At 40.7% G+C, this 26,097-nt stretch overlaps 3 protein-coding genes across 6 annotated transcripts; 2 read left to right on the top strand and 1 right to left on the bottom strand.

The window, feature by feature from the left end:
- The first annotated feature begins 34 nt into the window (after nucleotides 1-34).
- On the top strand, nucleotides 35-8,026 carry slc8b1 (solute carrier family 8 member B1). 2 transcript variants are annotated; one of them, XM_085475316.1, is made up of 15 exons: nucleotides 35-443; nucleotides 2,777-2,929; nucleotides 3,484-3,536; nucleotides 3,879-3,936; nucleotides 4,520-4,625; nucleotides 4,712-4,879; nucleotides 5,588-5,701; nucleotides 5,799-5,870; nucleotides 5,991-6,121; nucleotides 6,219-6,360; nucleotides 6,456-6,577; nucleotides 6,963-7,116; nucleotides 7,211-7,291; nucleotides 7,383-7,447; nucleotides 7,546-8,026. In XM_085475316.1, exons 1-15 carry the CDS (start codon nucleotides 285-287, stop codon nucleotides 7,735-7,737), a joined length of 1,770 nt encoding a protein of 589 aa, XP_085331442.1. In that variant the 5' UTR covers nucleotides 35-284; the 3' UTR covers nucleotides 7,738-8,026. The 2 variants fall into 2 exon arrangements, with proteins under 2 accessions (XP_085331442.1, XP_085331441.1); XM_085475315.1 differs by having other exon boundaries at nucleotides 5,796-5,870.
- On the bottom strand, nucleotides 7,808-20,816 carry tpcn1 (two pore segment channel 1). Of its 2 annotated transcripts, none has more exons than XM_085475314.1 (26): nucleotides 20,726-20,816; nucleotides 17,292-17,425; nucleotides 16,042-16,218; nucleotides 15,213-15,326; nucleotides 14,422-14,552; nucleotides 13,976-14,064; nucleotides 13,802-13,836; nucleotides 13,607-13,665; nucleotides 13,311-13,410; nucleotides 13,076-13,192; nucleotides 12,826-12,950; nucleotides 12,687-12,735; nucleotides 12,528-12,589; nucleotides 12,387-12,433; nucleotides 12,247-12,303; nucleotides 10,798-10,851; nucleotides 10,589-10,661; nucleotides 10,219-10,326; nucleotides 9,959-10,120; nucleotides 9,769-9,884; nucleotides 9,597-9,643; nucleotides 9,439-9,507; nucleotides 9,139-9,235; nucleotides 8,915-9,054; nucleotides 8,745-8,825; nucleotides 7,808-8,658 (listed from the first exon to the last, which is right to left on the bottom strand). In XM_085475314.1, exons 1-26 carry the CDS (start codon nucleotides 20,814-20,816, stop codon nucleotides 8,515-8,517), a joined length of 2,478 nt encoding a protein of 825 aa, XP_085331440.1. In that variant the 3' UTR covers nucleotides 7,808-8,514. The 2 variants fall into 2 exon arrangements, with proteins under 2 accessions (XP_085331440.1, XP_085331439.1); XM_085475313.1 differs by lacking the exon at nucleotides 20,726-20,816 and adding an exon at nucleotides 17,504-18,517.
- A 522-nt stretch (nucleotides 20,817-21,338) lies between these two features.
- On the top strand, nucleotides 21,339-24,806 carry drc10 (dynein regulatory complex subunit 10). 2 transcript variants are annotated; one of them, XM_085475320.1, is made up of 5 exons: nucleotides 21,339-21,405; nucleotides 22,287-22,934; nucleotides 23,030-23,266; nucleotides 23,362-23,433; nucleotides 24,342-24,806. In XM_085475320.1, the coding sequence occupies exons 2-5, from the start codon at nucleotides 22,308-22,310 to the stop codon at nucleotides 24,633-24,635; spliced, it is 1,230 nt and encodes a 409-aa protein (XP_085331446.1). In that variant the 5' UTR covers nucleotides 21,339-21,405; nucleotides 22,287-22,307; the 3' UTR covers nucleotides 24,636-24,806. The 2 variants fall into 2 exon arrangements, with proteins under 2 accessions (XP_085331446.1, XP_085331445.1); XM_085475319.1 differs by lacking the exon at nucleotides 21,339-21,405 and adding an exon at nucleotides 21,437-21,654.
- Nucleotides 24,807-26,097: the final 1,291 nt, after the last annotated feature.

Genomic DNA, 26,097 nt, shown 5'->3' with positions numbered 1-26,097 from the left:
AGGAGTCCGTGAACGTGGCACATGTCTGATTGGGAAAGCAGTGGGAGGAGTTTTAGAGTAAGGTGTACAAAATGTTCAACGGGATTGAATCTGAGCTTAGACTGTGTGAACGCTTGAAAACAAGTTATTTAAGACCAGTAACAAATACGACAACCGGGACATGTTTTTGAGATCTTCGACTTAATTTTTAGGCTAACCGCCCGGGAATTAAAAGAGTAAACCAGCCCACGGATGTCCTGTTAGCTTCCCAGCAGAATGGAACTGGCTCCGGGATAAAGTGAATCATGTTTTGCGGTATTTTCTTGCCACTTTTCGTGGTGCTGCCGTGTGGCTGGCAGCTCACCTCGGGCTCAGAGCTTTTACGAAACGAGTCTGGTGTCCGGGTTGGAATGGCTGGACGTTGGTCCTCACCGGTGATGGCTGAAAACAACAACAATGATGAGGTCAGTGAAATGTTTTTCTTTGCTTTTGCTTGGAAATGAGCGTGTTATCTGTGAGTGCTGTATTTTATTATCAGGTGTTCGTCAGCTGCTTGTTTTCTGGTTCAGGTCAGCAAAGTTTTTTTTTTTTTGGTTAGTTTTTTTTTTCCACCTGTCACATGATTAGCGAAAGCTAAGGGCGTAAGTCAAGTTTGATCGCCTTGGTTCACATCCGTCAGTAAACTATAGACCCTCAGTGCAAAGCTGAAAAGAGCACTGAATGTGTGTGGTATACAGAAGGACCTCTGCATGGGTGGGTGGTGTGCTTTTTCTTGTTTTGCAGTGGATGAAAAACATACACAAAATTTGATCTGACATCTCATTCTGATTAGGGAATGTAGGTGTCTGATTTAAATCAAGTAAATCGAGCCTTCATGCCAAGCATAATACACACTGCAGTTTACCACTCCTCATCAAGACAGGTTTAGCTCAGGTAAAGCATCCCATACTCAGGACTCCCATCGGTCCACAGTTTTTGTGAAAATACGAAATACCCAGGGCCATCAGCTGTCACAAGCGGAAATGGTTAAGTCGGGATCTGAATTGAGTGAGCCTCATCCTCTAGTTTCTTTTTAAAAACTATATTATTTCACTCAATTCTTGACCCCCTTCGTCATTTTATTTGTTACAGTTTAGCAGTTTCACTCGTCACATGCAGTTACGCTGAAAAGGTATGCCATATATGTTGCCTTAAGGAAACTTGTATGGCAAGTCTTGTTTTTTACGTTTTCCAGTAAAGGTGAATTCAGGTGTCTGTTTATTGCTAAGGTTGTAGTGGTTGGCGTTGTACTAGACTGAATTTTAACGAAATGTGCAAATAATCATCTGGACAATATCAGTTTATCACAATCTATTTCTGTAAAGGTGATGAGTAGACTTGGATTGCATCAAAGTTACACCTCCGTTAGAGGTGTGTGTGTGTGTGTGTGTGTGTGTGTGTGTGTGTGTGTGTGTGTGTGATAAGACAAATTTGTTAATGTGGTCTCTTGGTATGCAGGCCCACTGTAAGCAGTGATCCAAAATTAAAGAGCTTTCTGGTGATTTGTTATTTATCACCTTATATCATGATTGCATGCATCTCAGTGCTGTTAGATGATGATGATGTTGTTGTTGTATCAAAATGTAGCGCCCATGTTCCACCTGTGGCTCAGGGGATTGGGAAGCTCATCTGTAACCGGAAGGTTGCCGGTTCGATCCCCCTGCTCTCTCTGTCCTGGTCATTGTGTCCTTGGGCAAGACACTTGACCCTACCGCCTACTGGTGTTGGCCAGAGGGGCCGATGGCGTGATATGGCAGCCTTGCTTCTGTCAGTCTGCCCCAGGGCAGCTGTGGCTACAACTTGTAGCTTGCCTTCACCACAGTGGAATTGTAAAGCGCTTTGGGTGCCTAGAAAAGGCAAATAAATGCAATCTATTATTATTATTATTATTATTATTATTACTTATATTCAGATGGATTTGTAGTGTGATTTCATTCATATTCAAATATATAAAGCCTAAATATATCTAAAAAGTATATAATGTATAAAGCCGGTTCAGATAGAGGGAGAGGAGGTGGAGGTGGTCAACAAGTACCTCGGGCTGTGGGTGGACAACAAACTGGACTGGTCATGCATCACAGAGCACCTGTATAAAAAAGCCCAAAGCCGACTGTACTTCCTCAGGAGGCTGAGGTCTTTTAACATCTGCAGGAAGCTCCTGAGGATGTTTTACCAGTCAGTGGTTGCTGGAGTACTTTTCTATGCTGTGGTGTGCTGGGGGAGCAGCACAGCAAAGGAGGACTCATCCAGGCTGGAGAAACTGATCAGGAGGGCTAGCTCTGTGGTCGGCATGAAGCTGGACACTCTGGTGACAGTGGCAGAGAAAAGGACACTAAAAAAAATTGCTGGACATTATGAACAATGCTGGGCATCCTCTGCACACGGCCACAAACAACCAGAGGAGTCTGTTCAGTGACAGGTTGCTTCTTCCAAAGACAAGAACCAACAGACTTAAAAACTCCTTTGTCCCACACGCCATCAGACTGTTTAACTCCTCTCTGGAGGGGAAAGGGAGGGGAAACAGGAGGACAAAGGAGGGGGGACAACTAAGCTGTAGTGCCTCTTCACTTGTATTCTTATTCGAGGGATTAATAAAGTTTTATCTTATCTTAAACACAAAAATAAATGAATGGTACACTCACCTTCATCAGTCATTACGAAAGAGATGCACATGTTGTTGTTCCACTGTTTAAGCCACAAATGATTGCGTGAAAATGTTGAGCCATTTAGATAACTGTGTGTGTGTGTGTGTGTGCAGTGCGACTTGGTGATGAACTACAGCGTTGCAGACCGCTGTGCATTCGTGAAGAAAACACCAGACTGTTCAATGGAAGATGGCTTCATCAATTACCTTGAAGTGGCCTTCTGTCTGCTGCCTCCCAACCTCACACCACTCACCATCTCTTTCTGTGTAAGACTCTGAGTTATTTCTATATTATTTCTATAACAATTAAGCTGGGAGAGACCAGGTGGTATTATCCTTATAACATATTGGTCACCTTTTTACCTTGTGAGCTAAACCGTTTTTTAAATGTGGGTGAGAGGTGTTAGGTGCTTCTGTTTTTGGGCTTGGTTACTGTTTGTGAATCAACATAAAACTCACATGAGGAAGTAAACTTTGCTTCAACAGAACTAGGAAAACAATCAGCTTTTTGCTTTAGCTAAATGTGTTTTCATAATGGTGGATATTTTCCAGTTCCCCTGTTTGCAAGATACCCAAAGTCTTAAATGGGATTAACTGAAGTGTTTGGTTAAAAACAGTGTAAGTGAGAATCTGCAAATGAAACCTAAAAGAGAAATCTGTGGTCAGGGACAATATGACCAATGTAGTCAGTGTCATGTTTGTAAATGTAAAGGCACTCACACCTTTTTTTTTTTTTTTTTTTTTTTTTTTTTTCTTTTCTTTAAACAATAGTTTTTACCTCACAAACCAACAACTGCTGTCTTTTTTCTGCTTCTCCACAGATTATATGGCTCTTCTTTTTGTTTATTATTCTGGGACTTACTGCCTCTAAGTTGTAAGTGTCGCTGGTGTTATTCAACACACACATCATGGTTTCAGCGAAATGGTCGTGCAAAGAAAAGTCACATGAGTGGAGTTTTCACTACTGTTTCACTTTTGTTGCAAGATTGTGAGATTTCCTCAAAGAAAGAACTGTTGCTTCTGTTTTTTGTTTATTTATTTATTTATTTATTTATAAACCTACCCACTTCACTTTACACACTACTGCAAAGAAGCTGTTGTGTGTTCAGTGAAAAGTATCTATTGAGACATAGCTTTTTTGTAAATTGAGGTATTAAATTATTTTGTTTTCTCAATAAGATTATTGAATTGTATTTATTTTTCCCCCTCTCTCCAGCTTCTGTCCCAACCTGTCTGCCATCTCCTCCAGTCTGCGCCTCACCCACAATGTGGCCGTATCCTTTCTCTCCATCGCCTGAACACTACCCATGGGCTGCAGTCTGAAGTTTCTGTTTGACCTCTTAGACTGTTAAATATTAGAATATACAGTACTGGGCAAAATTATTGATCTACCTTTTTTTTGTTTCTTTTTCACTTCTTTGGAAGTGTGCAGCTATTTATTGAAATGTATGGAAATACAGACTAGAAGATGAGAAATAACTGAGTTTGTGCAATTCTACACTGCTCTAATAATGTTGACGCCATGAATACTTTTACACACAGTGGAAACCAATTTTTTTTTTTTTTTTTTTTTTTTTTTTTTTTCTATCAATATCACAAAAAACTCACTCTACTGAAAAGTATCAGTACAAGAACTGGACTGAAAATGAGTGTAAAAGCAGCAAATGTTCAAAGAAATACTTAGAAATGCCTTCAAAAAGTCTGGAGAGCTATTGCTCAAAACCAGATTACGAGAAAGTCTGGCTCCTTGGAAGCCAAAAAATAAAGAAATAAGGGGAGGCTCAAAACTTTTGCACACTAATGTTTATATTATAGTTTCTGAGAAGAATATTTTCCTTGACTGCTGCCTGTGATCAGGGTGTGACATTTCTGGCTCTTGGTAATGGAGCTCCTGACATCTTCAGTGCCATTGCAGCATTTTCCCACCCGCACACAGCGGGGTTGGCTGTCGGAGCCTTATTTGGTAGGCACAGACTCGCGCACGCTCACACCGATATGTAAATAAATTTAAAAATGCCTTGAGATGTGACAGCCTGTTTGCCTTTCCAGGAGCCGGGATATTTGTTACTACAGTAGTTGCTGGCAGCGTGGCGCTGGTCAAGCCTTTTGCTGTAGCTTCTCGTCCATTTCTGCGCGATGTCATCTTCTACATGGTTGCAGTGTTTTGGACTTTCCTCATATTGTACAGAGGAACTGTGACGCTGGGAGAAACACTGGGTATACAGCGACACACGCACACATGGTCTTGCATTAATTATGCATCCTATTTGACCTCTCGATTTTTCTTTGTTGGTCCGGTTTTAGAAAGCTTCTCATTGAATTTTGAACAAATATTATAATTTTAAATCTTTATATTTGTTCTAATTTGCCATCAGTGAATCCTGACTAGACTCGACAGCTCATTCATTTTCACTTTTGTTATTCTGCTTCTGACTTTTGTCTGAGTGTCAGTCAGTGGGCTGTTAGAAAAATGACTTTTGTTTCTTACGAGAACCACACAAACATCTTAGCGTAATTAAACACGTGATCATTAGTCATCTGTAGTCATAATACTCCTGATCTCAAACATGGCATGGTGGTAAATTTGATTAATTTGTCCTGAATACGACTGTGTGTGAGCCTTTAGTCCTCATTAGTTTTTACCACTAATGACAAGTAAACTTAACACCTTCTTTCTGCTCTTCACAAATTGCAATATCCTGTGAAATGTGATTGATCGTGAGCCAGATCAGCGGCTATGTCGTTGGTCTGGTTTTTACAGCTTAGGTGTGAAACCCACAGGGCCAAAAAGAAGAGGTTAATTAAAACTAGTCTTGACTAGTTTTAATTAGTTGGAAAACATGTCTCTGTGTGTGTGCTTGCTTGCGTGTAATGTTCATCATCCCTACATGTCTTTACTATAATATCTTTCTTTCTTTTTTCTAGGGTACCTTGGCCTCTACGTCCTGTACGTCGTGATTGTTATCATCAGTGCGTTCATTTACAACCGGCAAAAGTATTCTGACAACACGAGTGTCCAGAATGTTACACATGTTCCAGGTTGGATATATAAACACACACTCTTACACACAGACAAATAAAAACCACACAGTTCCAAGTGATGTTGTTTTTTTGTTTTTGTTTTTCTTTGAAGCAGACTTTCATTCGTCTGACTCATCAGATGATGACGTTCCCTGTCTGACAGGCAGGAGTATTCATCAGGAGTATGGTAGGAATGCAGCAGCCTCCATTTTAAAAAACAAAAAACAAACAAAAAATAAACCCAAAAGTAAATTTACTGCAGCACATTCCTGAGTGACAGATCATAATTTACACCTGTGTGTTGCAGAGTCAGAGTATCGACCACTTCTGCCCTACTCTGAGTCTACAAGTCAGATCCTGCTGAGCTCTTTGAATCCAGTCGACAACCGTAGGTGGAGGAGGAAATCATGGAAGTGGAAAGTCCTTAAAGTATTCAAGGTACTGGTTCACAGACTTAAGTGAAATCCAGTCAAAACTTGTCTTTCAATGTAAATTAAAGTAAATTATTCTGTGGTTCTTGGTCTGAACCCATCAGACTCCTCTGGAAGTGCTGCTGCTGCTCTGTATCCCTGTGGTTGACCCTGACAAAGAAGACAGAAACTGGAGACGCCCCCTAAACTGCCTCCACCTGATCACTGCTCCTGTGGTGTGTGTGCTCGTCTTCCAGTCTGGAGCATGTAAGTGCTTAACATTTTACAACAGAAGCAGCTTGAAGTCCTAGTCTTAATCAAAATAAGCATATGATTAAATTATTTTCTTTTTAATTTATCAGATGGAAATTATATGATCCAAGGGCAGTTTCCCCTCTGGCTGCTGTTTCTCCTGCTGGGACTTTTTGTTTCTGCTATTGTCTTCTGCTCAACCAGCAATGACTGTCCTCCAAGATATCACTCAGTAAGTGCGTGTGTGTGTGTGTGGACTAAGTGTGTGGAGAATAAGTATGATGATGATGATGATGATGATGATGATTACTCCTTTTTGTAATACTGTAGCCAAGTGGGACAGTGGTGCAGTAGTTGGCACATATCAGTTTCAAGCCCCTCTAGCCCCCCCCTCTGCACCTGCCTGCTAATTAACACAAATTAAGTACAGCTGAGGCTGATGGATATCCGGTAATTGCTGGTTTTGTTTTAGCAACACTGCCATCAAGCTTCTAAGGTGGCTTAAAATATTTGCGTTTCTCATATTGATTCAAGATTAAAGCTACATCACAGGTCTTTACATTTATGCTATGATGATACTTGTTTGTAAATTTCTTGTCCTTCCCCTCCCCTCCCAGTTCTTTGCTCTTTTGGGGTTTGTGGTGAGTGCAGTGTTGATCAGTGCGGCGGCCTCTGAAGTAGTCAGTCTTCTGCACATGCTCGGGGTTGTGCTGCGTCTGAGCAACACTGTGCTGGGATTGACTCTGTTGGCCTGGGGAAACAGCATTGGAGGTAATGCTTAAAAACTTCATTCAGTATTTTTCTCCAAAAACATACTATATGTAACTTTAGTTGTTTAAAAAAAAATTGTGTCTCTTATTTTCAGACTGCTTTTCTGACATCACCATCGCTCGGCAGGGTTACCCACGGATGGCTATATCTGCCTGCTTTGGAGGCATCATTTTCAGTATCCTTGTTTTTGTGACTCTCTGTAAAACAACACCTATCATGCATGTATAAAAGAGGCTTTTAGTATCCTTGACTCTTACTTCCTTCAGACATGTTGTTTGGAGTGGGTTTAGGATGTCTGGTGCAAATGCTCCAAACACATGCCGACGTGCAGGTAATTTCCTCTAAGATGCAGCGTAATCTAACCCAAGCTACACGAGCCTGTTTCAGACACTATGAAGATAATAAGCCTTTGTTCTTGTTCCTTCTCAGGTTGAACCAGAAGGTTTGCTGACATGGATTCTTGCAGGATCTCTGGGTTTGTCTTTGGTCCTGTCCTTTGTCATCGTTCCACTGTGCCGCTTCCACTTGGGTCGGGCCTATGGCATCTTTCTCCTCATTTTCTATGTCATCTTCCTTATCATTGCACTTCTTACAGAGTTTGGCAAGATTCGTGTTACGTAGACCTGATGCTGCGGCCGGTCTGAAAAATTACAACTACAACTATTTATGCACTATTTTTTTTTTACAAGAATCAGCTGTAACCTTTGTTCCACTTGACTACTACCCACAGAGTTCCTGTGGTTGGATAATGAAATCAGGCGAGCAAAGTCTGCTCAGGGAGGACTGAAACGACTCACACTGTGCCTTTTGTAATTTGAAACACTGAATTGTCTCCATTAATTATTGATCTAAATGTTAATGACTTGTGCATGCTGCTTTGGGGTAATTAAATGATTTTGGTTTAATTTTTTTGGGGTGTATGTGCTTTCATTTTTTTTTCCCCCTCTAACTTCTCTAAATAGAGTAAATAGGTAATTTTTACAGCCAGCAGTGTTATAATCCAGCAACATCAATGAACATCACAGTTTGACAAGTTCTAACAGTTTATTCAAATAAACTCAAATACATTACAGAATAAGAAGTTATATAAAAGTAAAATATTATAAGTCTGCTGAGACATTAGTTGAGGGAAAATGTCATAATTTGTTCAGTTGAGCTAAAAGGAGTATTAAGTGTTTATATAGTTCGGTCTTTGGAAAACTCAGTGGGTGTGTTAATACTGATCAGAGGAGTCGTTAAACTAAGGCATCAGGTTTAGATGCGTCATGGTTTACCATAGGGCACAAAAGGCCAACAGCAGTATATGCACACATAATATGGGAGTCCAGGCTTCCTGATTTTGCCTTTAAAGGAAAACGTTGGAATGACAATGTGCATGTTTCCCTAGCAAACTTTGCATTAATTGATGCTGTGAGGTCCAGTCTGTGAGTTGAGCTGAGGCTCTGGGAAGGGAGACAAGTCAGGCATGGGGCTGTCTGGATCCCGCTCCAGGCTTTGGTCTGGTTCAGGCAGGGCTTCCCTTGAATATTCTGCATACCACTCCTTAAGAAACAACACAGAAAAGACCAACACATCATGATAGTCCAAGTCCTGACATGGTATTCAGGATTACATCTTTAGTTTCTTACCTGTATCTCCTCCTCGTACATTTTCATGCTGAGGTCGCTCTTCGTCCTAGACCTGCGACCTAGGTACACTAAAGACGAGTGCTGCGCACAACAAATCAGGAGTAAAAATTAATTAGAGGGACTTAAAGAGCAGAAGAAGACTACTTCTTGCTGTTTGCGTGTGTTCTTACCCCACTTTTGTCCATAGTCTGTAAGACTCCCTGGAGAGAGCTGAGGGAAGACGATCCTGGGCACATCTGTTTGTACAGCTCGAGAGCGGCGAGAACGTCATCACGACTCACCTCTACTTCAAACACGATCCCATTCTCATCTACAGCGTGTACAAACACATTTAATTTAGATCCTGGCTAACAACTCTTAACCTGCATACAATCTCACACACACTCAAACCCACCCTCTGGATTTTCTAGCGGTTCCCGGTTCTTGCGACTGTAGTTCATGCGGAACACAAATGCATCTAAAATGAACGCCACGATAATGGTCATCACCACCTGCACAGACAAAACATTGTATGCAATATGGTTACATTCCCACACACTGATTCTTCAGTAGAGGACAACATTAAAGTAAGACTACACAGGCTCCTCAGGGCAGGATAGAAACATTGAAAAAGGAAAAAAAAAGGCTTCAATTTGTCTCAGATATGCAAAACCTCTGAGTTTTGTTTTGTTCCTCTGTTCGCATTCCTACTCACCATTGTAACTATATAAAAAGTCATGAAGTACAGACGGCTCCAGTGGCTCGTCATAGACGTCACTCCTTCCTGTGAAAGAGCAAAAAGCAGTCAGACACCCGACGATCTGTGCTCAGGCTGCCGAGTGGCGACAGATTTTGAACCACAGATAATCTCACCATAGTGATGTACCAGTTGTTGACCACGGTCAGTTCAAACAGAGTCACTGGAGATAAACAAAAAATGAGTAAATGTTTTTAAAATTCTAGAAAACATAACGCACATGAACACACAACATGTAGATAATATACAAAGACAGAATTTTGACAAAAAGGAAAAAGGGATTATTACCAAAGCTACTGAGGATGTTGTTGAAGTTATTGAGATAATAGTAGCCCTCTTCCAGCACTGTTTTGTTGCCTTGTGTGTTGTTGATCAGTCTGTAGGAATCGGCCACTGTGCTCGTACTGAGAGGGAGAGAAAAAAGGAAGAATAAATTAATGAAGTAATGAATCGCCAATGGAGAGACACGACTACTCACTTGCAGCAGTTGGGGTAAACCACATCTGCAAAGAACTCCATTCCCACAATAGCAAAGGAATAGTAGAAGATGATTAATGTCAACCCTAGACTGGCCATCCTGGGGAAGAGCTCAAACATGGTGTCTAAAACATTACGATACCTCTGCTTTATCTTAAATAACCTGCAAAAGGCAACACACAGAAATTTGAATGTAAAATTAATTACTATTGCCATTATGTGCATATATGCTGTCACGTTAAAGGAGATTGAAAATCATACCTTAGCAGCTGAAGCGGTCTGAGAATTACAATAAAGTAGAACGGCTCCTTATCGAAGGCAAGAGCAATGAGGCCCAAGAAGGCAAAAACCGTCACAGAGAAGTCAAACCTGGACGGAAGAGCACAATGAGGATTACCAGCAAAAGCAGAGAAACAGGGTTTCATATCAGCTCAGAGGTATTTCTGTGATTTTCTTTTAAATATAAGTAGGCCTACTGAAAAACAACATGTCACGTTTAATTATTAAAGATTCCTAAAATTTCCACACTCAAATGGAGTCTGTTGATTTAGACATTGTTTGTGTTTAACAGAGTGCACAGTTTGAGTTTTGGATGCAGCACAGATTTGTGTTTTCAATGTGTGTTACTCACAGATTCCACCCAGAGCTGAAATAGGCAACTGGCCCCAAACCTGATATTTTCAATAACACTTCTACACCATAAACTGAAAGTGGAAGGACAGACACACAGTGTAAACGACTGTAATTAATCCTCGACACCTTATGACATTTTAATACTATCTGGACTTTCTATGTGGGGTGCAGGGTTTGGGTGGGGAGGGTGCCATGCAGCCTACTTACTGGTCAGAAAAACAATGTAACTCCAGGGAACCAATTTGGACCAGGAAAATCCACCTGCAAGAGGAGAGGAAGGTAAAACACCTGGAGTATTGGAACACATGCCTTAGTACTGTGCAAGTACTGTGCAAAAGTCTTGGGGCATTTTTTAAAATATATTGCCAGGAAATTAAGCGCAGTTATTCACTGGAACACATGTAAACATACGTGTATAAAGCAAAAACTGAGTTTATACAATTATAAAGAGCTTGAAATTCAATATTTGGTATGACCACCTTTATTCTTCAGCACAGCCTGAACTCTCATAGGCATAGGTCTTCAGGAATACTGACATTCAAAGCTCTTCTTTGGATGTTGGCTCCCTTTTAGTTCTGCTCTCCATCTAGATGATCCCACACTGCTTCAATAATGTTGAGGTCCAGGTTCTGGGGAAGCTAACCTACCTAGGTAGATTAAACACATTGCCAATGTGTTTGAGTTCATTGTCATGCTAAATAATTAAGCTGTTGTCAGTTAGACGTTTTGCAGAATATACTGCATGATGAATCCAAATCTGGCAGTACTTTTCTGCATTCACAATCCTGTCAACAGCCCCAACACCACCGGCTGAAATGGAGCCCCAAACAATGAGAGAGTCTCCAACATGTTTTACAAATGGCTGTAGACACTCACTGTTGTACTTCTTTTCTGACTTCCTCTGTACATACTGACAATGATTTGACCAAAAATGTCAAATTTGTGTTCTTCAATCTATCAGACACATTTTCCACTGATTCAGTCCAGTTCTTGTGTAATTTGGCAAACCTCAGCGTTTTCTTCCCATTTCCCTTCCTCAAGAATGGCTTCTTGACAGCCACCCTTCCACTGAGACCTTTTCTGATGAGGCTTCAGTGAACAGTAGATGGATCGACTGAACGGCCAGATGCATCTCTCGGGGTCCTGCATCAGGTCTTTGCTGAATTTCTTTCAATTTCTTAAGGACATGACTTTCAGATGTTGTTCATTTGTGCTGTTTTTCATAGATTCAACTATAGAAATGGAAACAAGTTATCCCTTTCTACATCAGGGTGCTAGTAATAATATGCCTAAAGATAGAATATTAATAATTATTATTTTTCTGCTTAGTTGTCTTTTATGTGTAGACACAACACTGGTTCATCCCTTGAGTTAGGGGCCTTTTTTATCATTGAATGAGTCATAGGTCAGAGTTAAGCGGTTTATCAAACAACAAAAACATTCCACTGAAAACAGTCAGGGATGAGGACTGGCCTAAGTAAAAAAGCAGCCAATGTCGAAAGAAAAACTTTTAAAGACCTCCAGAAAGAATGGAGAACTATTGCTCAAAACCAATTTAAAATGACAAGAAAGTCTGGCTCCTTTAAGGCAAAATATCAAGATATGAGGGGTTCGTGACTTTTGCACAGTACTGCAGATTACGGTTAAAGATCTTACTATTCAGCTGGTACGTCTCCACAAGGATCCAAACACCGTTGATGGCCACCACCACATCTACAGTCACAAAAAAACTTTGATAAGAGACTTTGATCAGTATCACTGATAGCAGCTGGGAGAAGATCAATGATTACACTTACACATAGTATACTGAAAGGCCTTTGACTTCACAAGCAAATGGATACCTAATAAATTGGAGAGGAAAGTATCCACAATAAGGGATCAAGAGCCAATCTTATTTTGCCTGACAACAGAAGAAAAGAGAGAAAGAGAACTTTCCTTTGAAAATGAGGAAGGCTGTGTGTGGAAGATCATCAAACCAGTGTTCTCCACTGCGACGTGCCTAAACAACACACAGATTGACAGTAAATGTATATTTGAATCAACCAGAGGAGCACAAAAATAGAGCAGCTACACAGCAGAAATGTCAGGCTAATTACCTTCCATTTAAGGCCAGTGACCTCATAGAACTTATAAAAGTCCTGCAGGCTGCAACAGAACACACCACCATTAAATCAGTGACAAAGCAAATCAATGTAAAAGGATTTTCATTCTGAGAAGTGGAAGAGAGACAGTTACCTGAGCATGGGAGCCCCTGATGTGTTAAGAGCTTTGTAAGTGAGGAATCGGTCTCTTGCAGACATGCGTGGTCTGTAAAAACGCATCAGACCATCGAACTGCTTCAGAGACACACCCATCGGTCTCTGTGTAACACAGAGAAACATAAGAAAAGCTTAAGAAAACACCTGACAGTGTTAAAGAAAAAGGAAAGACATGTTACAAATAATAATAATAATGATAATAAAAAAAACAAAAAAAACAGGCCTACCTGACGGCTAACTAACAGCTGAAAGGCATGGTCGATAGCAGAGCGTTTGTGAAGCAAGAGAGATTTAAACTTCATTTTCTCAACATCATTAAATGTATCAAACACGACCGCCAGGAGCTGGAGAGGGGGGCACAGACGGCGATGATGAGTAACTGGGAAAACTTCAAGCCGTGTGTATTTTCAATAGGACTCAAAGACATCTCAGAAATTGTGAAAAAAAACAAGCTTCTTCTACCAGGTTCATGATAAAGTAGAGCTCGATAGAGAGGTATACAATGAAGAAAACACAGGACCAGCGGTTCTTGGAGTATGCTGGCATCATCACATCAGGGAAACTACAAAAGTGAAAGAGAGATGTCATCAGATGCAGACCGAGTCATAAGATGCAAAAAAAACCAAAAAACTGTGGAAGCAGATTAAGCAAAAGTGGTAAAAGGATTTATGAGAAGCTCTAAACGTGGTGAGCACTGCTTACATGCCCCGTGTGTAAAGATAACCAAGCGGCAGTAGTACGTGTATTGCCGTGCTTACTTTGCTGTGGTCAGCAGCACAAACAGGCTGACAAGGCTGTTCTCCATAGTGTTGAAGTACTGTGGTGAGAGGATAGGGTTCAAGACAGGAAATATGACCAGACACAAAACTGGCACAAAGAGAAGAACCACCCAAATCCCTGAAATGACATAACTCAAACAAACTCTTGTAAGTGAGATGGAAGACTCAACATACCGGATCAGAGGTGTTCGTGGAGAAGAGACAGAAGCCTGGAGGACACAAAGAGCTAATCAAATACAAACATTAACAAAAACAGCTTTCTTCATGAGGTGTTTCCTCTGCTTGAATAAACAAGTTTAACAAATAGAGGACAGAAAATAATCAAAGTGTTTCTTTATGCACTCTTACCAAGAATAGCAAATATAACCATGAAGAAAAGCAGCAGCAGGAGGATGTCAATAAAAGGCGGGAGAGACTGGAAGATCTGACGCAAGTTTCTGATTGGATGAAAGAAACCTCGTCAGTGACAACTGCCTTGTGGGTGGCCACAATAGAAAACAAAAGAACTTCTCAGAAACATTTGTTAGTAAGATAGATGGAGCTGAAATCTCACTGAGTTTGTTTAATTTTGTCTGGCTTTACAAACCTACAGAGTTGAGTCACCGTTTTCTTTCATATGACAAGACTTTTGCTTGGAGCCCGGGCGGGGACGACTAGTCTCTCTGTTCCCGCTAGTATTTTCCAGTATGCAAGTCAAATGTGTGCTCAATCAAAAATGTAATGTCTATTTTGTGGCAATGTCTTGGGCCAGACTGAATCTGTGTGTGTGTGTGAGTGTGTAGGTCATTATTTACCTGCGCACAGCACCACAATATCTACAGTCCACCAGGAATATTGGTCTGAGCGCTCTGGTCACTCGCATGTGAGAAGTTTGTCGGATCAGAACCACTATGGCCTCCACAAACTGTACCAGTAACACACACGTCTGTGCAAAGAGAGAAGACAACATGTACAGTGTAGGATAATGAAAGCTGAATCCCAAACTATAACATCAGATCTGCAGATAGCAAAGTTTAATCGCCTTTCTTCAGACTAATCCCTAATTTAGACGTCTGTTGGGAATCTTTGTATCACCTACGTAAGTGGTCAACGTCGTTGCTCACATTTATGCTTGTGTGTGTGTGGTGTGTTACATGTTAATTAGCGTGTGGTCCTGTCCCGATGTTTTATACGCGATGGTAACTGATAGAAAAAAAATTAAGTGCTGCAAATGTTTTTCCCTCTTGGGTCCTCGCTTTTTGTTGTGCTCAGTTCGTGTGTGTGTGTGTGTGTGTGTGTGTGTGTGTGTGTGTGTGTGTGTGCGTGTGTGTGTGTCTTTTCCCCAGAAGCAAACATATCTGTCCCTCTGTTTTCCCATTTTTTTGTACATTCCCTCATTTGAAGTCATCTGAGATTATTAGTAGATACAACTATGGTATGAATTTGAAAAACCCAGTTGACTTTCTTTTTGAGTTATCATATTCACGAGGTTTTTTAGAAAACATGACCTCTGACCGTAACTGAGATCCACACAATGTAACAGCAACCCGACTGCCACACACACACACGCACAATAATTATGAAATTATTAACATGTAACAGTTACCTTAACCATTGTCCTCTTGTGCCGTATGAAGGTGTGGAAGCCTAACCAGCGGAGTTTCATGCATAGCTCAAATGCCACCATAACCAAAGCCAGCAGCTCCAGCGTGGCGTGGACCTGAATGACATCAAATACACAAGTTATAAAGGAAACTAGCCACTCATTAGTCATTTTGTTAGGTACACCTATTAAACTGCACATCAACACAAGTCTTTAATGAGCCAATCACATGACATATCACATGGTGTTTAGGCATGTCAAGGGAACCTGCTGGTAGAACTGGTGTACACAACATGAAAGCATGGATCCCTCCTGTTTTGGGGTTATGATTCATGATGCTAGTGGTGTAATGAGAGATATTTTCTAGGCACACTTTGGGCCCCTTAGTACCAACGGAGCATCCTTTAAACAAACCAAATTGTTGCTAATCATTTGGATGGCTTTATGACCACATTGTGCCCATCTTCTGATGGCTGCTTCTAGCAGGACAACACACCATGTCACAAAACTAATCTCAAACTGAGACAGAGAATTCACTGTCCTCAAATGGCCTCCACAGTCACCAGATTTCAATCAGAGCCCCTTTGGGATGAACTGGAGATTCTCATCACGGATGTGCAGCCAACAAATCTGCAGCAACCGTGTGATTCTATCATGTCTATGAGCAATTTTTCCTGCACCTTGATGAATCTGCAGAATTAGTACAGTTCTGAAGAGGAAAAGGGTCCAACCCAGTGTTACCAAGATGTAAATTAGAAAGTGGCCTGCGACTGTAAGGTAAAGTTGTGTTATTAGTTCATATTAGTATGTTAGCGAGTAGAGATTCACTCACATAGACATCCAGGCGCAGTGAGGGTACAGCAGGAGCCTCGCACAGTGAGAGCATCAGCAGCAGCAGGCCTGTCAGCAGCTCCATCATGTAGAACAGGTGGTTGTGCGCAAACAGGTACGCCGCAAGTGCCTTTGGGTTTCGAGGGTGAGTGAAGAACTTATCATTGTTCTCTCCTTCCTACACAGAAAATGTAAAAGTTACACATTTGTGCATACAAGTTGGCAAAAGTGATGGATGGATGGATATGAACGTTTCTAATTTTTTAAACAGCTTTAATTCCCAGAGTGTTTTTTTTTTTTTAATTGGTTTTTCAATTTTTTTCTTCCACGGGAGACATAACAGAAAATGTTTTTCTGCACTTAATTTAAACTGAGCAGAACTCAACATTCAGACCAACGATGTAAAAAGAACTTCTCAAAGGCATACAAATGCACAAGTGTGCTTACGGTTATTTGTACTTTGCAGCTCTTCCAATGATTTAAAACAGGCCAACCAAATCTAGGAGCCACTGCCAATTTTAGAAAGTAAAACATTCAGACATTGATAAGAGACACACAGATAAATATTGATTGACAGCAGCTTTCTTGTCTGATTTATCAGTGTTTATGAGTTTGTTCTTTGACATTAATTTTGCACTGGTTGGATATTCAAACATATAGTGAGAAAGAGAGAGACTTTAAAACAGGAATTTATTTGTAATAAAGATTGCTTCTTTCCCTAAAAAGAAAATTAAAAGCAAACCGACCAGTACTGGCCAACTTGGCATCTCCATCGTATCAGTTCAAAGGTTTTACAAATCAATAATCTACATTCTGTTGAATGTGTCGATACCATTATAAAAGTCAGATTTTTGCATAAACGCTGTGTATAAATCAACAAATCTGCCAATAATCAACCAATAAAATCAGTCGGGTAGAATTTTTACACCAATTGTGGCTTTTTAAAATACAGTTACAAAACCTTATGAGGTTATGTTTTTGTATCAGCAACAAGACAAAAACCCCATTTTTGGCAAAAAGTTCCTTTCATGTACATCAACACTGCCTTTGTATTTTATTTTGCACAGTTTTGCATGTTTATAGATTTATAACATCCTGCAGCTTTTCAGGATGTAAATATAGCTCACGGGGAGAGGACAAGGTCTAACTATCTACAAGTAATACAGTGTAGAAGGTATAATAAAACTATAATGTGATCATGTGAATGAGTGCATACACTAATAAATGCAGCAATGCTCTAGTTGTAAATACCTGCAGGTAGATGGCTGCCTCTTGGTAGTTCATCTCCCAGCTTTGTCGCAAGGACACATTTTGGGATCTGTAGTTTTGTGGGCCAGGCGTTGAGATCACAGCGTTGTTAACTACGTCATAACTGCCTCCTCCATCTGGAAGACAAGAATTAATTGTGAGTGTTCTCATACACCCCTTATTTATGTGAGTCACACAAAGGGGTATCCGCCTACCAATGCATTCTAGTTCTAGCTGTAAGGCAAAGGATGAAGTCACTACAGGGCTCTCGATATGCGACTGATCTTCACGGAAACCAGCTGCCTGTGTGTGCGAACTCTCCATTTGTCAGTCTGGATTCATCAGCTGTGTGACGGTATTAACATCCCTTACTTCCAAGGACCAAGTGTACATGTGTGTCCCAGTCACAGTATGCTGGTCTCGTTCCAGCATCAATACACATCTGGAGATACAGATGGCCAGACATTCCACACAGACCTGATGCAAACAACAGAAACCAAGTCACAAGTGGATCTGGATGAAATCCTTACAGATCCGGAAATATCCCGGAGATCAAAAGGACTCTGGAGAGCAGACCCCTTTTAAAATGATCACAGATGCTCTTGAGGTTCTGCACTTGTAGTTCTTTGAGAATCAGTTGCTTGTTTTGGAACAAAAGTCACACAGAAGAGTGATATTACATTTTTTGCCAGACTGAAAAATTACCTCCTCCTGACTCTGTGGCACAACATGAACCTTGATCCCAGTGCTGCCAGTCAGTAATAAAGTGTGCTTTCAATCACATCACATTTGCTATTAAGCCTCTGTCATACCACAAACAGGATGCAGGCACGAGACAGAAAAACCACAAAAGGAACTGATTTTGCAATACCAGACGACAGCGAGTGACTAACTTTGGAAGACACGAAACTCCTATGTTAGGGCTTAAAACACATAAACATAATATCGTATAAATTAAGTCAAGTGACCAAGATAAAATCCAGACAAAGTCAGTATTCAAACTCAAGCCTGGTCCCAGGTTCTTCCTCAAACAAAGCTGTCCCTCCATGCGGCTTTCTGCAGCTGCATACTTTACTCTGGCGCAAGTCTGTTGGGGTACTCTTCCCACACACTGTACATCACATATTTTCTCTTCGGGCACGACTCCTTAGAATCCAACGTGCTGCAGGTCACAGATGTTTTCTATCCACCATGACAGCAGCAGACTGAGCTGAAACGAGAAGCTTAAGTTCCAATCCAGTGGCAGCCTACCCGTTACTCTGACAGAAGTACACCCATCGTCTGCTGTGTGCCACTCCGACCACGCATTTGTTTGAGAACAATAATACGTTTGAAGCTCCCAGTCAATAACACAGTGACGTCAGGCTCACATAAACAGATCCAGCAGTCATGTCTACTTGTCCCAGAAAAATAAAGGGTCCGGAACATGGGCAATAAAAACTAAATTCCTCACTTCTATCCAAGCATGTGATTTGTCACTCAAGTGATAAGAGGCAGCTTTATTTCATAGAGTCCAGGTTCATACTCCCTCTATTTCCAGAAGGCTTTGGCAGCAAGCAGGCAAGAACAGCAGGACTTGTCCCACTTGTACACCACTCCCATATATGACAGAAAAAACACTCCTCTCCTCTTCCTGTTCATGCCAGAGCTAGAGAAAATGATACTCACTCACACACACACGCACACACATACACACACACACACACACACAAACACACGCTACCCATATGCACCGGGGAGGGGCTGAGGGGCACACAGTTCTAAGCTGAGCCAGCAGTTTTTCAGATGGGTCATTTTGTAGCTTATATGTGAGGAAAACAAAGGCAGCAGGATTACTATGTCAAGCAGATGCACAGATACTCATACATGCTCCACCCACACGTGATCCCAGAGCCTGGTGGACAATCTGTTTTCTCCATTCAAACAGCAGAGCCTGGATGTGCAACATATATGCAGCTGACTGTCAACATTACAGCGCTTCTGACTGCACCAGTGCATTATGGTAAGTTAAAAAAACAACATTAACTCCATCTATAAACAGCTATAATAAAATAAACAGTTTATGCAAACGCTCCTCTCTGAATACTGTAGTGTACAGTAAAAACAACCATCAGAGTTCAATACTCAGCTGACATTTTATCTGGACTACCTTTAGAAAAGTATTGATCGAACTGTATTTGTTTAAATACCTGGTGTCAACCATCCAAAGCGATAAACAGCGGCACAAGAGAGATGAAGAAGAGAGTGCAGGCAAGGTGGAGTGGTTGGAGACAAGTGCCAGGGGTGGTTTGTGACAGAAGGACATACTGCTGAGTTATAAGAAATACTGTTCGCAGAAAGTCATCGCCTTATTTGTCTGATTAGAAGAGAACAGAACATACTGGAGTTTTCTGCCCCATCTCAGCAGGAGCAGATAAACAGGGAGCCAAGGTCGTAGCTTAGGCGCCGTGTGAGAGAAAGCATGTGATTGTTTAGGCTTTTATGATTAGGTGGGGGCCACTAGAGGCTATAAGAGTTTGATCAATGCTCCACCATTTTGAGATCTGATGCTGTCTGCGTACGGTGTCCATCTCCCACGCGTGTGATCATTAAAATCATCGTTTGAATCAACCCGGCCGGACCAGTGTTGTTATTGTGGTTTTTCCTCTTTCTCCATCCCCAATATTTGAATCCGTAACAGTTTACAAAATGATAGTGAGACCTGCTGCAATGTACAGTTTGGAAATAGTGGCTGTGACAAAAAAACAGAAGGCAGAGCTGGAGGTGGCAGAGTTTTGATTAGGAGTCACCAGAATGGACAGGATTAGAGATGAGTATATCAGAGGGACAGATCAGGCGGTGGGCTTAGGAGACAAACTTCAAGGGGCAAGGTACAGTGGAGAGATAGTGGATGTATTTAACAAAGGATCCTGAACATGGAGCTGCCAGGCAGGTGAAAAGGAGGAAGAGCACAGAGAAGATTCAAGGGTGTAGACAAAAAGAGAGGGTTGCCGGGACAAAGGAGGATGTAGGAATAGGGTGAGATAGAGGGAGATAATCTGCTGTGGTGACCTATGAAGTGAGCAGCCAAAAGAAGAAGAAGCAGACTGAACCTGTACAGAAGTAGTGATTTAACTTATTGAATCTTAGAAACTTGGGTGTGTTGTAATTTTGACCCTAATAGTGTATTTAAAATGTTGGGGGTGAACGAACCCCCAACACCACAGCCTTCTTAAAGGTGGGGATTATTACACAGGTGTTACACAGGAGTGCATTAGTTTTGGCCGGGTGTGCTTTCTCAATGGGATCTGTGTATTACTTGTATGTCTACTGCGACAGCATTACAGTAGAGACACCAAACCACTTCCCCCGATCATGTTCCTTTCCTTGGTGTACATGTACATTGTTTGCATTGCTTGACTACAGAGGTATGTGATGATATCACTGTATAGACTTACTTTCGTCTCCTCTTTCAGGCTCCTCGCTGAGCAGACCACTATTTGCTTCGTCCCAGGTTAAGATGAGAGGCACATCGTCGTCAGTCTCCATGCTAGCTAGCAGATAAACAGACTGCAACCTGCTTGGAATTCCACCTTTTTGTCAGACTTAATCACAGCTACCTAACAGCTAAATAAGTGTAAGGTTTTCTCCGCAAACAGCAGTAGAACTGCACATCTTGTTGAGGACGGACGGCAGGGTTAGATATTAGCAGACAAACCGAACAGTTTCTATCCTGTGTTATATGCAAGTTCAAATATCGATAGTAGAATAGTCAAAAACAGGCTCTAGCGCCTTTTACAGTATGCTACACAGACATGGGGTTGGGGAGCTTACAGATTTGGTGTCTTCCTTGTCACAAATATCTATCTCCGATTTAACTGTCTCGCTGTCACGCAGGCTAATAAGCTGTCCGTCTGGGTCCATCGCGGCAGCACCATTTCCGCACAGCTACACAACTAATTTGATTACACATAGAACGGATAACCACTCACAGCTAATTGACGTCTAGCTTTATCTTTTTGAGAGCAACATTATGTACAAGAACGACGCCGCAAAAACTCTAGAGATACCTACAACTTATGGGCAGAACTGGATAAACAAACTTTTACGACACTAGCAGCAGTTAACGGCAGGCTAAGTAAGTGACCATGCATATTTCCAAAGTAAAAGTCTGCAATTTTAACACATCATAGTATATTAATTTAAAGCTAATACCTGTATGAATTTGTTTGAAATGTGGTAAAGTATTCATATATATGTGTGTGTATATTTTGTCAACATAAGCAATCTGTAATATGATCCAATGCTGAAGCGGTAAATGGCTATTTGGTATCCTAGCAACAGGAAAACAAATAAAACCCATACACTTACTGAGAGACGTCTACAGGTATGTAGCTTAGCTAACTTTGTATATTACACAACTAAAGTAAAAGCTGCTTATGTGCCACAAGCAAACAAAAACCGAGAACAACCTTTTCATTTTTTTAATTTACGATGTGTAGTTTAGAGCGTTTAGTACTCACAGTACTATAGATACTTAACTGGCTCGCTAATAAGAAAATTAATTTACCAGGTATAAAATAAAACCGATACAGTACTTCACAAAGAGCCCGTGACTTTAGACTAAAACTGAGATAGAAAAGTAACTTCTCTTATGTGTAAAATACATTGTCAGACAAGTTTTGTTTAAGCGATTTCTTGATTCAGCAGGTCTGACAGTAATCCGACAAGTTAGTGAAAGTAAACTGAGCTTTCCAAAAATGTTTTAATCACATGATTACATACTTTTTTGTCCCTTAATAAATTAAGTCATCATTTAACAATTGCATTTTTTTTATTTAGTCTGGTTGTCTTTGTCTAATATTAAAATTAGTTTTCTGATTTAACACAAGTAAGTGTGACATATAGAGTAAAGTGAAATATACGAACTCGTGCTAAATTCATTCATAGAAAACACTGCCTTTATCAAAAGCTAAGACACTGTAGACAAAACCAGACTTCTTTTTTTTTTTTTCCCAGTCGAAGCCACTGAGTGTTGACATGTCTGAAGATTGGTTTGCATTGCTGCCAAACAGCCAGTCAGAAGATGGTTGCTTGGTACAGAGCAAGCACCTCTCTAGTGAGGCTCATATTATTTTAAGTACACTTGAAAACTGCATCAGTAAAATTGAGACCGCAGCAGCTCTGCCCGCTCTCCTCCACCTTAACAGTAAGTCTGAGATTGTTGACAAGGACTTGAGCAAGGCACTTGAAAAACATCGGATTTTAGTGGAAAGACTGGAGAAACTAAAAAGTCTCAAACAGGAGTCCGTTGAAGAACAAATAAGAGATGCCAGGATCGGAGGAGAGAAGGAGAGAGCTCAGCTTGGGAATGATCTCAAGAACTCTGTCAGGGATATTCTCCGTTATTGCCGAGCCCATTCAGATGGCATTATTGGCTTGAGGGCGGAACTAGATATAAAAATAGAGGAAAAGGAGTACAAATTAATTAAAGGATTAAAGGTGCTTCATAGCCACATGGTAGAAAAGTTTCTGATCAGCCCGGACGAGGAGCTACAGCTCATCACAAAGCAGAAAGAGTTTTCATCCTCTGCAAAAGATCTGGAGAAAAATATTTCACTGGAGGAAGAAGAAGTAGCTAAAGCTATACAGCAAGTAGATGCTGAGGTAAGGTGTCAAGGCTTTTTCATTAGCAGCTAGAGAAGCAGAATCTTCATTTTTTCCATCTTCTCACCTCCTATCCATTGCTTTTGACATCACAGATTTCCCAGAAAGAGAACACAATCAAACACTTGGAAAGTTTGCTGCAGGCGTGCAGCCCTCAAGAAGGTGATGTGTCAGATGATAACATGTCGCCTTTTGAAGACAAACAGGTGCAGGCACACATTCAGGTGTCAAAGCTGAAGCAGGACCGTTTACAGCAGGAAATTGATCAACTGAAAATTCAGCTCAAAAATGTTGTGCTTGAGAACAGACAGGCTGAGAGATTACTCCAAGAGGTACGTTTAGTGTAACAATAAGGTTTCATGTTTTACTTGTGGTAGTGTATTTGGTTTTCATTAAACTCATGTTCACTGTTCTTGTTTTTTGGCAGAAAAATGAAAAGATGCAAGGGAAAATTGACTCCTTAATCCAAAAGTTTGACAACGAAATAGGAGAAATCCAGGTACAAACATTCCACTGCAAAGTACCAGAAATAGTCTGTAAAATATTAACATGGGGTCTTTCTACAAACTTATTACTCATTACTATATTCAGAATATGTCCCTAAAATATTATGTTAAGGTTATCACAGTTGCACAGTATGTGACACCTCACAATAAACTGGGTAAACTGTATGCCACAGTATCCTGGCTAATCCATGCAAAGTTGTGACATTTACTGTATTTACAGTACAGTACCAGCTCAATATTAACACGTGACAGCCCTGTACACTTAATGACAAGTTTTGACACCTAAGGTTATATCAATAAAGATGTAGTTTGATGACCATTAGAATAGGTTCCTGTATAGAGAACAATCCCAGTCAGTTTGTTCAGGAAGCAGGCCTGAAACCACTCAGTTCAGAAAAGAAAAACAATGGTTACCCCTAGTAAGCATCCAATGAGGAAAGTGTTTACACATTTAATTTTCAATTTTACACATAAAACTTATATTTATTCTATGAGCTCTTTGTAATTGGTAAATCAGCTGGTTCTTATATATAACGTTTCTACTTGAGCACTCAAAACAACTTAGGTTCATAATCTTGCCCAAGGATACTGTGGCATACATGATCTGCTCTATCACAGCATATAAAATAACATCCAAGTTTCTATGCTTTAAAATCCAGAACTGTTGTATTTACTCTTGTATAACATCTGGAAATAAAGGTGTTGTCCTGGGTTTTCTTTTAGGTCATTGTTACCTTTTTATGTCCTTAGTAAATTAAGGATGCTCAGTGTCAGTCAAAGCATTTCTTATATTTTCACCACTTTTCTGTTTTTTCTTCACTCCACAACCATATCCACTGCCATCTCCCTCTTCTCCACTTTTGACACAACACACCCCCAATGCCACCATCACCTTTCTTAGGCCAAACTGGAGGTGAATGAAAATGCTTATGAAATGGAGGACAATGAGCGGAAGAAGTTTGAGAAACCCTTTGCTACCCTGGAGATGGAGTACAATCAGATCCAGGAGAGGAGGCGGCTGGCTGAAGAGAAGAGACAGGAGGAGATCAGAGAGCTGGAGTTGAAGACCAAAGCTGCCATTCTGATCCAGGCCTGGTGGAGAGGCTACAGCGTTCGCAAGGCCTTAAAGAACAAGGCCAAAAGCAAAAAGGCCAAAAGGGACAAAGGAAAGGGCAAAGGCAAGAAGACCAAATAAACCATGCCTTATTGCATCAGTGTTTCTTTGCCAAGACACACTCCTCTTGTAGAGTGTGAATGTTGTTTTCTTTTTAAATGAAGTATTTATGTTTCCAGCAAGTATTTCCTGTTTTGTGTGTTGAGTAGTTTCTGTGGCTCTGTGTTACTTATAAAAACAAAAACATTCTGAGTTGATGTTGTCAACATCATTAGAGTCATTAGACTGAAAAAACACCAGATAGAGTAGCATTTTTATTTGTCAATGTCAGCAAAAAAGAGTTTGGCAGTTTGGATGTGAATTCAGCTCTGCATGGGTGTGTTTGATTGACTTCTGTTAACACATCTGTAGTTCTTTTGCAGCAAATGTCCACCACATGTAAACTCCACTTTTCACTGGAAACACGTGAAATCAGCCAAATCACCGATCACCTCAGTATAAGAGCTGCTGTTGAATCTAAAGGCCATAGGGGGGCAGTGCAGACCCCTGTGTGCTGAATGATGTACATTACATTGTTGTTATTTGGTAGTCATAAACAGAAAGCAGGGAGTGAACCCCTGGCATTGCATATTTATTGTTTAACCCATCAATCTAGCCTTTCTCTTCCTAATTATCCTTATCCCGAGTAAACGCCGGATGGGTTAACACAGAGAGATAGGCATCCATTCACACTCACATTCACACCTATGAGAGAACCCACGCAAACATGGGGAGAACATGCAAACTCCACACAGAAATGCCCCAGCTTCACTCACTGTGAGGTAACAGTGCTTAAAATCTAAAAAGCTGTTACACTTCCCACTAGATTCACATCAGAATTATTAGTCAAGCTCCGGTCATTAGAACAAGGTTCTATTGGTTACTCACTGAAGTCAGTAAGTGTATTAAGGTACACTGTGAAGTTATTAGAGTACTCGCCAATATTTAGGTTTCACAGTGTAAGATAAGTCACAAGAATCTACAAGTTCACTGCCTTTAACTCTAAAGTTCAGTGAACTCAGGACTAACTTTAAATGAACTATTCAATGATAATTATGTGGATTTATAGGTAAAGAACGGAAATTTACTTAAAGGGGTTTTGTTTGTTTGTTTGTTTTACATTCAGCTGTGTCGAGGATTTCTTCTTTTTATATCAAGTGTGACATGTTTTTTGTCTGCATCCTTTTCAAGATAGTTTCCTGTTTCTCTGTCATTCATAGCTACACCTCCCTCTCATTTCACAGTATCTTCACATCTTACACCTCATTCCAAAGAAGTTTAAGGTCACCATCCTGATCTGTCTCAATCCAAGTATTTTCTCTGCTGTATGTTGAACGTAGTTCTACTTTTTCTTGTTCATTATACAGGTGATCTGATTCAAGAAGCAGACTAGACATGTGGTGTACCTAATGGTCACTGATTAAAGTTTGATCCAGGATTATACCTGGTTAGTTCAGAGTAAGTTTTCTCCAGCTGTGAAACCAGGACAGCTGATTGTTCTTAG

The sequence above is a fragment of the Copadichromis virginalis genome, linkage group LG12, assembly GCF_057382275.1.
Source record: "Copadichromis virginalis isolate Kocher_CV1m ecotype Utaka linkage group LG12, C_Virginalis_male_GT1.1, whole genome shotgun sequence".
In the NCBI taxonomy this organism is placed as follows: Eukaryota; Metazoa; Chordata; class Actinopteri; order Cichliformes; family Cichlidae; genus Copadichromis; species Copadichromis virginalis.
The sequence above is the reverse complement of the archived record's forward strand: the minus strand, read 5'-3'. Positions and strand labels throughout refer to the sequence as shown.